The sequence below is a fragment of the Anthonomus grandis genome, chromosome 22, assembly GCF_022605725.1.
Source record: "Anthonomus grandis grandis chromosome 22, icAntGran1.3, whole genome shotgun sequence".
Taxonomy (NCBI): Eukaryota; Metazoa; Arthropoda; class Insecta; order Coleoptera; family Curculionidae; genus Anthonomus; species Anthonomus grandis.
In genome coordinates this window covers 41,547,707-41,559,960 of record NC_065567.1, presented here as the reverse complement: position 1 = coordinate 41,559,960, position 12,254 = coordinate 41,547,707, and the positions used below count along the sequence as shown (strand labels likewise).

At 36.0% G+C, this 12,254-nt stretch overlaps 1 protein-coding gene across 1 annotated transcript in view; it reads left to right on the top strand.

Annotated features, from left to right (window-relative positions):
- LOC126748530 (rho GTPase-activating protein 7) overlaps window positions 1-12,254 on the top strand; it is a 448,556-nt gene that overhangs the window by 401,416 nt on the left and 34,886 nt on the right. The window contains exon 6 of the mRNA XM_050457835.1: window positions 7,485-7,715. Coding sequence (XP_050313792.1) covers window positions 7,485-7,715 — 231 coding nt within the window. The remainder of the gene's footprint in view (window positions 1-7,484; window positions 7,716-12,254) is intronic.

Below are 12,254 nucleotides of genomic sequence, written 5' to 3'. Positions count from 1 at the left end.
GCAACGTCTCTTTGACTTGTTCCTGCGTCAAGCATTCCGACTGCTCTTAGCATTTCCTCTCGAGTTAAATGTCGTCTTTCCATTTTTATTCAATAAAAACTAAATCACAATTGTTCGGTTGGAACCACAGAAAATGCGATATTGCGTTTGAATTTAAAAATTATAATCTGCGTTATTTCGACAAAATGTTCAAGTAGCAAAAAACGCTGTTCTGGCATGATTTTTTGTACCCAAATATTTATTTTACTTTGTTGGTATCTTAATATTAAAGGTAGTATCTATTCCGTATGAAAATATAAATATATAAAAATTTATAAGGCGAAAAAAACTATTTTTCTAAGTGTTCCTTAGACCATTTTGATGTGTATATGTTAAAATAGTTTCCCTTGTCTTCTTGAAAGGATTTACTAAAAAGTCAGCATTCTAGAATTTTTTCATATGAAGACGACCCCAATCTTTAAAAATCACCTGAATTTATAATTCCTAATCTCATAGTATTTATTATGGTATCAGTCGAATATACTGAAACTTAATATCTCAACGATGAACACAATCTCGCACACACATTATAATAGGTCGCTTTATGGATGTACCTATCCCCCATGCAATGAAGTACTTAAAAGTGTTATCTGATCAGGCACTTTCCTGGAATATTTAGATTAAGAACATATTAAGCTTTAGCTATGAAAATTCACTATATAATATTTAAAAGACCAGTTATGTTTAGGGTTTATATTATCATATTATTATGGTTCATCAATGACTAAGTATAGCTTCCAATTCTGGTTCAACTTAGCAGGCTCGGATATTATTTTTGTTAGCTTAAAAAAAAGTTTTTTGATAAACGGTGTGTCCAAGAAAAGGATGTCTATCATGGAGATCTTGGAAAACAGAAGAGATACGAAGATTCTTAAATCTAACAATATGCCGTTGAGACAGTTTAAAAATTTAGAGTAGTTCCGGAGATTTGCCTAAGAAACCAAAATTTGCAGTTTTTTTTTCTGGCGTGATTTATTAGAAATATAGGAAAATATAAGACACTTTTTTAAGGTCACTTTTTAAGTTCTACAAAAGAGCGCTGCGAGATTTTCCGTACCATGTTTCGTTTCGGAGAAATCATCAACTTAATTGTTTTACATGGTGCGTTGAAAAAGTATACTCTGTATTAAATAACATTTTTTATTACGAATATAACGATGTATGACACAATATGATTATGCAATATTTAAATTGAAAAAAATAGGTTTTCATTAAATTCCGAGTGCCAAAATAATTTTATTGACATATAGTGTTTCTGAACTTTGTTCTTGCGTCTTTTTGTCAGAGTTTTTTTCTGTTTGAAAATGAAACGTGCTTTTTCATTTAAGGAAAAGTTTCATATGTTGAAACGTTGTATCTTATGTTACAGCGAGGCCGTTGAAGATTGTCGTATGTATTTAAATAATTATCCAGAGAGAAAACAACCCAGTACAAAAATTTTTGGCCGTAATCGTAATCAGTATGGTGCATTCAAGAAACTCGTACTAAAAATCATTATCAAACTAATCTCCATCCCCATATTGAATACGTAATAAACAAAAGCAGAATGGCGCTGATGGCCACCATACGAGCAATAGAAAACACTTGGGGATTTTCACCTCACATAACAAATTAACCTACGGCGCAACAATTTGGTGGCCAAAAGTTGAACAAACCAGAGCAAGAACAGAACCATATAAACTTCAAAGACTTGCCCGCGGATAAATTACAGAAGCAATTGGTAGCACGCCAACTGCTGCCATGGAAACCCTGCTAAACCTGCCACCACTCAATATCATTGTTAAGGAAGAGCCTAGAATGGGCACATTTCAATGAAATGGCAACTGGTATGAAAAATACACTGCAGGTCAATGCAAGAATAACAAACACTCACAAACTCACTCATAGAGATGAGCAGTGATACTAAGACAACCAAAATTAACATAAATAAACCGTTTCTAACCCAGCTGAAGTAGTAGAATAAACGGAAACAATCACTAATCCAAAATAATTAGCTAGTATACTGACGGATTAAAGATGGATAGTGGATAGTGGAACCGAAGCAGGAATATATGGCCTTAACCCATGAGTTGACTTGTTTGCATCACTCGGGTAACATATCACAGTATTTCAAGTAGATATTCATGCTACAGAAAGGCGACAAAAGGAAAATTTGAAAAGAGGCTGTGTCAAAAAAGGCATAACAATCTTTACAGACAGTCAAACTTCAATAAAAGCTCTAACATGATCAAATATCAGCTTAAAATTAGTCTGGAACTGTTTACAATAACTCTTCAGTCTAGCACACTAAAACAGGGTAACCCTTGCCTGGGTGCCAGGACACACAGGCGTTGAAGGCAATAAAAAAGCAGGCTCCCTAGCAAGGCCAGGATCTGAAAAACCATTTATAAGCCCTGAAGCTGTATTTGGCACAACAAAAACCTCAGTCCGTGGCAGTCTCAAAAAGTCGACTAAAGAGACTCGTCGAAACGAGTCGACGAAAACCACTGGAACCAACTACCGGGGCTGAATCATAACAAAACAATGGTGAAAGATCCATCAGCCCCTTTTCCCTGTAAAATACTAAAGCTCGGCAGCAGCGAACTCGGTACTATTCCGAGTTACTACCAGAGTACTCACTGGGAATATTCCATAAAAAATCTTGGTGTAGACTTTGCGAACTTTTCCTGAACTTTCCCCAGGAGGAAAACTCACAGAAAAAAAACTAATAATGTACCCAGCCTAGCACCTCGCTGCCCTGTACCAGTCGGTACAGGTCTTTTGCTGTGGTACCTAATGCTTCTGGGTCCAGTGTATCTCTCCCAAATATTTGTTGCCTTTTGCAGCACAAGGCCTCGCAATTTCAAAATTACATGTCGGACTGTTTCTGGTTCCTTTTCGCACAATCGCCAGTTAAGGTCTCCATTTCTCCAATTCTGTTCAAATATTCTTTAACGGCCATATGACTCGTTCTGATACCTATGAGTATTCCGAGTTTGTTCCTCCCTAATGTAAGGAGGTCTTTAGTCATTTTTCATCTATTTCAAAGTTCATAAACATGTTTTCTCTTTTCAGCTGTCTCTTTTCTGTCCAGTGAGCTTGATGTTTTCTTTTCACCCAGTCCCTGATCTCACTGCGGAGAGTGCTTCTTGACACTCACAGTGCAAGTTCTGGTCCGATGTAAGGTGCCGTAGAGCATTTTCTTCCAAGTTCATCGGCTTTTTCAGCCTAACTGAGTTGTGGTCTCCTAAGGTTTTCAGTTTCATGAGGTATTCTCAAACCAGCTTTGATGTGACTCTAGGGTTCGATTAGGCCATTAGAACGGCTTGGCTATCTGTTATTATTAGGATCTGCTTGTTAGTGTATGCTCTCCTAATGTTTTTCCTAGCACATTCTAGTATCGCAAATATTTCTGTCTAAAAAACTGTGACATGTCTTCCAAGCGGATGTGCAGTATGCTTAGGTTTTTCTCCAAAAATTCCAGCTCCCGTTCCCTTTCGATTTTGCATACTGTGATTCCATTCTTTCCTTGTTGGATATTCAACTTTAAATAGTGTGCGGAAGCAATACTTTGGAATCATGTGATCCGAAATCATTTCTGATTTGACTGCCTCGTAGAATCATAATATTCTTTGGTGTTCTGTCAAGTTAACTTGACTATTATTTCCCATTCGCTCCAGTCCCAGCGTTGCTTCTCCTTGAATCATCAGATGTAATGGTGGGAGGTTAAGAAGGGATGCGGTTGGTGTAGATTTCATGGCTCCTGTTTTGCCTAGACGTGCGAACTTTGTATTTTGCTTAGCTTAAGCCTTCTCTAGTGTAGATCCAGTGTGCAATTTTGAGCTGTAATCCCCATGTTTGCCCATGCATGCGTTTGGATGGAATAGCTTGGCCAATCTTAAGGTATATATAGTTAAGCAAAAGGCAATTCTGCGTTAGAACTTGATGGCTTAAAAAATTCGGAAGCTATTAATCAGTTTTCTACCGAGTCTGTACGCTGGGTGTCTACGCCAGTTTCTCCAGATACCGTTCGGGGATAGCACAGTAACAGATCAAGAGTTTTATTAGGAATTGGTGCATAATGATGTTATATCTAAAGCTATTACGCAAATAAAATCGAAAGCCAGTGGCATTGACGGTATATCATTGGAACTGATTAAGATGTGCTGGCCTACTCTCAATGACCTACCGGTATTAACTCATATCTTTAATATCTGCATCGAAAAAGGTGAATTTCCAACGTGGAAAAAGCAATAGTGCTGCCACTGCCCAAGGTATTTAACCCAAATAGTTTTTCAGATCTGTAGCCAACTATCTAAGATTTTTGAGAAGCTCATATATAAGCAGATGATTAAGTATATTGTAAAAAACAATTTGCTTTCAGATACGCAGTCGAGATTTCGCTAGTACTGCTTCAGCTTTTCTGGGGGTATTGTTATTGCTCATGACAAGGGCGAAACAACAGCTTTGGTACTATTAGACTTCAGCAAAGCTTGCGACACTCTTCACCATAACCTACTTTTAGCATAGCTCTTTCATTACGGGTTATTACCAAGTGCTATACGTTTTTGTAGTAATTATCTTTCAAATCGGTCTCATATAACGGATTGAAGGGTTGATAACGTGTACTCTGAGCCAAAAGAATTTAATAGGGGCGTACCTCAGGGATCCATTTTGGACCCTTTTGTTAATACTTTGTATAAATTATTTAAAAAATAAAATTTGAAACTGTCGCCTAGGTCAATACTGTGGTGATATAAAAATTAATAATCATTTTACTAAAAATAATGTTAATACAGCAATGGACTCATTAGGTCGAAGTTTAAATGCAAAACATCATTATTCAACGTTGAATTAAATTTAAAAAAATCTGCCGTGATTTATATTGGCATCTTGGCATCATGGTCTCGAATAAACTGTGAGATTCTAATAAATCATGAAAAACTGTTAAATATAAATGAATAGAAAAACTTGGGTGTTGTTTTTGACACACATTTCAGATTCAAAGCAAAAAAACTTGTATAAGAGTAAGGATATATTAGATGTTGCGTTAAAAAAGCAGCTTTGTGAACAACAGTGTAACTCTTGTTTTGTCACATTGTAATTGTTCCAATTTTCTTAATGGCCCAGGTCTTTATGCTTCGCAGCAGCATTTGCGATACTCTGTATATTAAAAAATAGTCCTATAAACTTATATATACTCTTATATTTTTTATGAAATTATCCTTATTGCAATTGATATTTGTACCTCTAAAAACATACCCGGCTAGAAAATTCCCAGTGTGGTTTTCAATTGAACTTAAAAATCGTATTATCGAAAAGAAAAAATGCACAAAAAATATAAACAAAAACTATCATCTGCAGATTATCGGGATTTTCTTTAGATTGAGATAGCTATGCAAGGATCTGTCACAGAAATGTTACACACAGTATATTTATTGCACTGAAGCAGCTATTGGCTCAAACATAAAGAAATTTTGGTCATTTGTTAATCATAAAAGGAAAAATGGCTCTTTTCCAAATACACTGAGACACTTGGACGGGACAAGTTGTTCTGGAGAAGAGATTGCTAACATGTTTGCTAATTATTTTTCTACCGCATACTCACACCATTGTGTTAACGTCCCCACTCATGAATTATCTGCATCCGATACCCATATCCCTCACCTTCACATTAGAATATCTGATATATTTACTAAACTCTCATTCTTGAATATTAACAAGGGTCCTGGACCAGACGGTGTGCCTACTTTATTCCTAAAAAAACGTAGCTTTAATCTCTCCAGACCCTTATACTACATATTCAATCTTTCCCTTCAAATTGGAATGTTCCCAGACTATCGGAAAGAGAGTTTCCTAAAGCCTATTCATCGTTGGGCGACAAAACCAGTGCTACCAACTATCGTCCTGTCACTATACTCAGTGCAGTTCTCAAAGTTTTTAAAAGCTTAGTATATGACATCATCACCCCCCTTCTTGAACCTCTACTAACTGATCAGCAGTTTGGATTTAGACCACGCAAATCTACGGAGCTGAACCTTCTTACTCAGGTGGACTTTTTGTTGGATGCCTTGGAGAAGGGATATCAAGTGGATACAATATAGACAGATTTCTCCAAGGCAATGACAAGGTACCTCACAATATTTTGTTGCATAAACTAAAAATGATTGGTATTGATGAACCTATATCATCCTGGTTTAAGAGCTATTTATCTGATCGTAGACTGATTGTTAAATTTGGTAATTTTCTTTCTAAAACTATTCAGATTCCATCTGGAGCCTTGAGGCAGCTCTCATCTCGGGCCGCTTTTTAATATTTTTATTAATAATATAGATGAATGCTTCACTAGCTGCCTATTTTTGTTGTTTGCCGATGATCTGAAATTGCGTTGTATAATCGAGTCCCCTGAGGATTGTGACAAATTACAATATGATCTAAATAATTTGGTAGTTTGGTGTAAAGGAAATGGTATGGAACTTAATCCAGCTAAATGTGAAATAATGACCTTTTGTCGTTCTAGAAATACTATTAATTTCGACTACAAGATCGGTCGCTATACCCTCGAAAGAGCTCTTCTTTTTAAGGATTTGGGTGTCACTTTCGATACAAGTTTACAATTTTCTCATCACTTAGATAGTGCTATCAATAAAACTTTCCGCATCCTTGGTTTTGTTAGGAGATGTACTCAAGACTTTAGGCACAAGTATTGCCGCAAATACTCTACTGTGCCCTGGTCCGTCCTAATCTGGAGTATACCTCCAGTGTGTCGTCTCCTTTCTATGGGGTACATATTAATGCTCCAACTAGTTGAACTCAAATTTTTAAAATAAATTGAATATCTTAGATAATTACAATGATGCAGATATACTTGATATGCTACATATGGTTCCCATCATTATTCGCCATAAGAGGAGGGATCTTATTACTTTTTACAATATCCTATATGGGAAATCTGGAGCTTCAGAGCTACTTCAAAAAATCAATATTCATGCTTCACTAAGAACAACTTAAGCCACTGATAGCTTTCGTTACCCAATCCACCGTACAACTATGGTCTTAATAACTTCCTCACTAGAACAATGAGATTAGCAAACCGACATCATGATCTTGACCTTTTTGAAAATTCCTGCGTCAAGTTTTAGTAAGCTTAGGTTAGATATTATTAATAGGTATTACTTAATGATTTTCTGTATTTCTTTATATTACCTATATTATGTATTACTGTTGTGAATTTATACTGTTGTGCCCGTTTATAAATAAATAAACCACACACTCAAGCTCAAAGCGTTTCTCCTTCGACCCAAAATGAATATAGCCTAAGCCGTCCGTACAACATATTGCATTTGCCCTTTCAGAGGCAAGCTCATTTGTGGGGGAATCGGCAAAGCATTGTCGTTTTCTTTTTTAGCTGTTGTGCTGGCTTTGCATTCAAAAAGCAGCTTTTTTCATTTTAATATTTTTTCTAGATCTCCACTACCATTACATCCCATGCAGCTACTCAAACGTCCCCATCACCTTCAGAGAGTTCTACAAATCTCACATGGGCATCAAGTTCTCCCGGCTCTGATACAGAATCTTCTGAGAGTGATCTTTGGAGAAATGCCTCGCCTATTTCATACAGAAGTTCAAGACGAGTTTTGGCTAGCGGGAAATCTAACTCTACACCTGTACTAAAAAAATTATCACCATCACTGGGGGTAAGTAGGTTTTCTAAAAGAACATTTCTATAGGCTTTTTTTTATTAATAAAAGAAAATCTTTGGAGAATAATACAGAGGCTTTTTTATTTATACAAAGTAGAGCTTTTTATGGCTAGAAATATGGATCAAAAAATATTGCTTACCTTTAATAATTGAAGAAAATATCGTTTTAACATTTAATACATTTATTTTAATTTTATTTATTTACTGGCTATCCCCTTTTTCAAGAAAATAAATCATATTAAAAAAATTTCTGTATCTTAGAACTATTCAATGTTAGAATATTTCAATGTTGTCACTAGAATAAACATTGGCTGCTTTGGATTGAGCGTAACATCTACAAAGGGGGCAGAGGGGATATTTTATTTATAAACATGCTTAGTATTTCATGTTGCCAGTGATTACTCAATTTTAAGAGAAGAAAATAAAGTGATATAATAAATTATTATATTTAGCAGAAACCGAGTTGCATTCTTTATTATAAGGCAAAAGAAAAAATGAAGCTCGTTTAATAACCAAAACTATTTTGTACTATATTTATATTAAACACTAATAATAAGTAATATTTTTAATTTGGATTCTTTAATTTATTGCTTATTCGAACACGAAATGCCGTAACATTAATGTGTACATTGATACACAAATTAGAGTTTTAATAATATTTTGTCTAGTTACATCTTTAGTATATAAGGCCACTTGTAACCCAAAAATGCTAACATCGTTAAAGAAGTATGGAAGAAATTGCTATTTGAACGCGAAAATTGACAGGCCTAAGCATTTAATTAACAGTCATCTTTACTACTACTGGCTCGCTTCATTTTCAAGTGGCTACCTTGTATATCACGCTATATAAGTATTTTTCCATGATTTAGATACACTAGTATTTTTAATTAAAAAAGGTTAATTAACAAAGATTAATATTCGTTGTGTAGCGTCAGGTACTGTAACACCATTGTTTCGAAACCCACTTTGATCTCGATTAGGTTATATAGGTTATCTATCTTGTGGATCAAATTTAATATACCATGTTTAGATCTTATACGCTAGCTTAAATCTCTGCAGTTTTACACCATTATTTTTTTCCGTTGTAATAAACGAAGTACCTATATATTGTAGCTTTTAAGTACCAAAAGTCCGGCATTCAAATCAATATTTCAGGCCCAGTTAAGGATTTATTTAACTCGAAGTAAGAAAGGCACAGAAAAATGAGGAATGTATAAGAATATTTAAAAAAGACATAAGAAAGAATAAGTGGGCTGAAATGATGACTCCTATACACAACCAGATTTCAATGGTAATTTGAGGGCTAATAATTTCAAATATCAACAGTCGTTAAAATACTCTCTATATTAATTTCTTTAGTTCCCTCCTAAACTTTTTAAGGTCTGTAACAGTCCTAATCGAAAGAGAAACATGATTAAATATTTTACGACTAATAAATATAAGAGACTTTCTCGTAATTGAGGAGGTAGGGATTGGAAGAGATAAGTTGTTTACTTGCCGAATATTATGACTGGTGCAGGATGGTGAACCAACGGACTTAATGGACTAAATGTATGAGTGTTGCAGTTTCCAATATAAAGAGTGAGAAAACTGTTAAAATTCTTTCAGCTACAAAAAGAGGTTTACAAGAGACTCTCAGACCAACACCACACTTTGCTTTTCTCTCACTTACAATGCTTTTTTCTGAATAGTAAAAATGATGTTAAGGAATCCCTTGGAGCACAAATCCCAAATGTCCACTGGCAACCCATACCGGATATGAAAGTCTATTAAGGCGAAATAAACTGAACGAGCAAATAACAACAGCTCATGCCTGGCAACCCTGACTGCAAAACAACCAGAAGAAAGTTTAGCAACGAGGCCCAAAACATGGTTGTCAAACCTTAAACTCCCATCAATGAAGAGGCCGAGAAATCGACAATAATCCCCACCCAGAGAAATTGACAATAATCCCCACCATGTAGTGGACTCTGCTCATCAAACAAAAAACGCTCCACATTAAACTTAAAGCTTAGAATAAAAGTCTTATCAACATTCAATACAAGCTGATTGCAGATGCACCACTTTTTAATTTTGTGAAGGTCCTCTACTATGAGAGATCTAACTACTTTTTGATCTTTGTTATGCCGCAAAATTGTACTATCATCAGCAAACTGAACCACTAGTCCATGCAGTGGTAGAGAGCTTAAGTCATTAACGTATAATAAAAATAAAATAACTTTGACCCTTGAGGTACGCCACATTTAAGGTGTGCTATCCCTGAAGAAAATTCAGATGCAACCACCCTCTGGGTGCGACCATATAGGTATGACTTCACCCACGTCAAAGCCACTCTCCTAAATTCATAAAAATCAAGCTTTGACAGCAGCATGATCCGCACAATCGAAAGCCTTGGATAGATCATAAATTACCCCCTGCTGCAGCCTCCTTGGAGTTCATAGATAGATACACACCCTTTAAGAATCTAAAAATGGCATCCTGCATACCCTTAGATGACTGAAATCCATACTGATTAGGGGAGATATAAAAAAATACATTAAATTAAAACAGGAAGGAGCATTTAGAAGACAAACATCGTTAAAATGTCGTAAAAAGTCCTAATGATGGCCTACTTTACCACTTAATAAAAACTTCAGGTCTTAGAGCGGCATTCAATGGACACTTTTTGGATAAAGGGATCCTCCAGACTAAATTTAATTGACATAATACTGGTTTTGGTTTAGTTCAAAAGGAGAAGATTAGAATTACACCAGAACCTTAAGCTATTCTTTGATTTTTAAATTGAGCTGTTAAACATCTGGCTGAATAGCTTTTGATAGACTCATATGGTCAGGGCAATGCCATAGAATATAATTTTCCAGAAATATTTAACAATGTAAGATGATTATTCAAAATCCGCAAGGAATAAGAGTGGGTTGAAAACTTAAGCCTGAGGATCTCCACAGTTGTATAAAATTTCAGATTATGAGATGATCCAATGCAAACTCTTTGAGCAAGACCAGCCAAGTAGGATTCAATAAAATATATTTTTCTCAATATATCATTTCTGGTGTAGCCACTGCAACTGGGCTTCATATTTATTTTAATTTAATTTCGACTACGCTTTAAGTCATTTATCCAAAAATAGCCTTTAGTGAGTGCAAAACCAATTTAATCTAAGCCGTTGCCAGCTGTTTCGTAGAGTGTACAAATGCGTATCACTGCTTACGTTACTGCTTTTAATGGTTTTTTTTTGGTTAATTATAATGATGTTGTGATGAGCTACTGGAAACGACTGCCACGCACAAAGTAAACATTGGATCCTACTTTGTAATGTAACTTTGTAGAGGTTTCTCCGAAGTGTATAGCTACATCATCGTATACACATAAAAATTATAGTACCACCATCTGTGGCTAATTTACCTTACTTATTGAACCACCCTCGTAGTACATAAGTGATAGATGCGGTACATAATTTGACGAGCGAAAAAAGAACGAAATGTGTTCTTAATTTCTTAGGTTAAACAATGATCATCAACTCTTAAAAAATTCTATCCAGTATTCAGTTTTGTCATTAAATTTATACTACTCTGCAAATTGCTGGTTATTAATAACCTATAATTACATTTAGATTAGGTACGCGTCTTTTTTTTTGTCGGCGTAGAAATTCTTTATGAACATCGGTAGTGCTTTAACCCCTGGTAGTGTGGGACACCGTGCCTGTTACCCATGAAAACACCCCTGCTGGGTGATACCAGTTGGTTGCCTACACTGCGGTCTACTCGTGTGTTTGCGGTCTGAACATTGGGGAGTAAATATTTTATCTTTGTGCCCCAAAGATTTACTCCCACATGTTCAGTTTTGTTGCTTCTAGCTTCCAATATTTTGCCCAGTGTGTAGTTCTTATTCTCTTTGGTAAAGGTTTAGCTTCGGCCAGTACTGTCGCCCTGATGTGGTTTAAAGAATGCTTCGCAGAAGCATAGAATCTGAAGAATGCTTTCTTCCTCTTCTTCACAACCTCTACATAATGGCGTCGGGTGTATTTACTTTTCCAAGTCTACGTAGGTGTTTCCTGCAGGGTGCATGGCCTGTGAGCAGCTCTGCTACCTTTCGCAGTTGTGGCCTGGAGTGACCCAGTATGTTCTTACCCTTCCTGAAGGGCGGGCTGCCGAAAAATGATTTGAAGTTCCAGCTTTGGCAGTTATTTCCAGTAGTTTTTATGCCCAAGGCTTAACCATATCCCTTTGTCCGGGTTTTATTTTTGACATATTTTCTTGCTAGCTCCTTTCATTACAAGTTAGATTATCCTACAACGCCATAGTTGACCATATTCTGTGATAGGATTATCTTTGGTCTGTTTTGTTCTTCAACTAGGTCCGCGAGATTCTCCCAGCAGTGTTGTACGGTCTTTAACCTAGTCTCGAAGATTCGTATTATGTTTGCCTGTAAGTTTGTTGCTTCCAGGCCCAGGCTTAGAGTTGCCTTCCCTGTTGTCCATGCTCTAGTACGCCCACTGCTACTCCGCTCTTTGATCGTATGGACACAGTGTACAGTA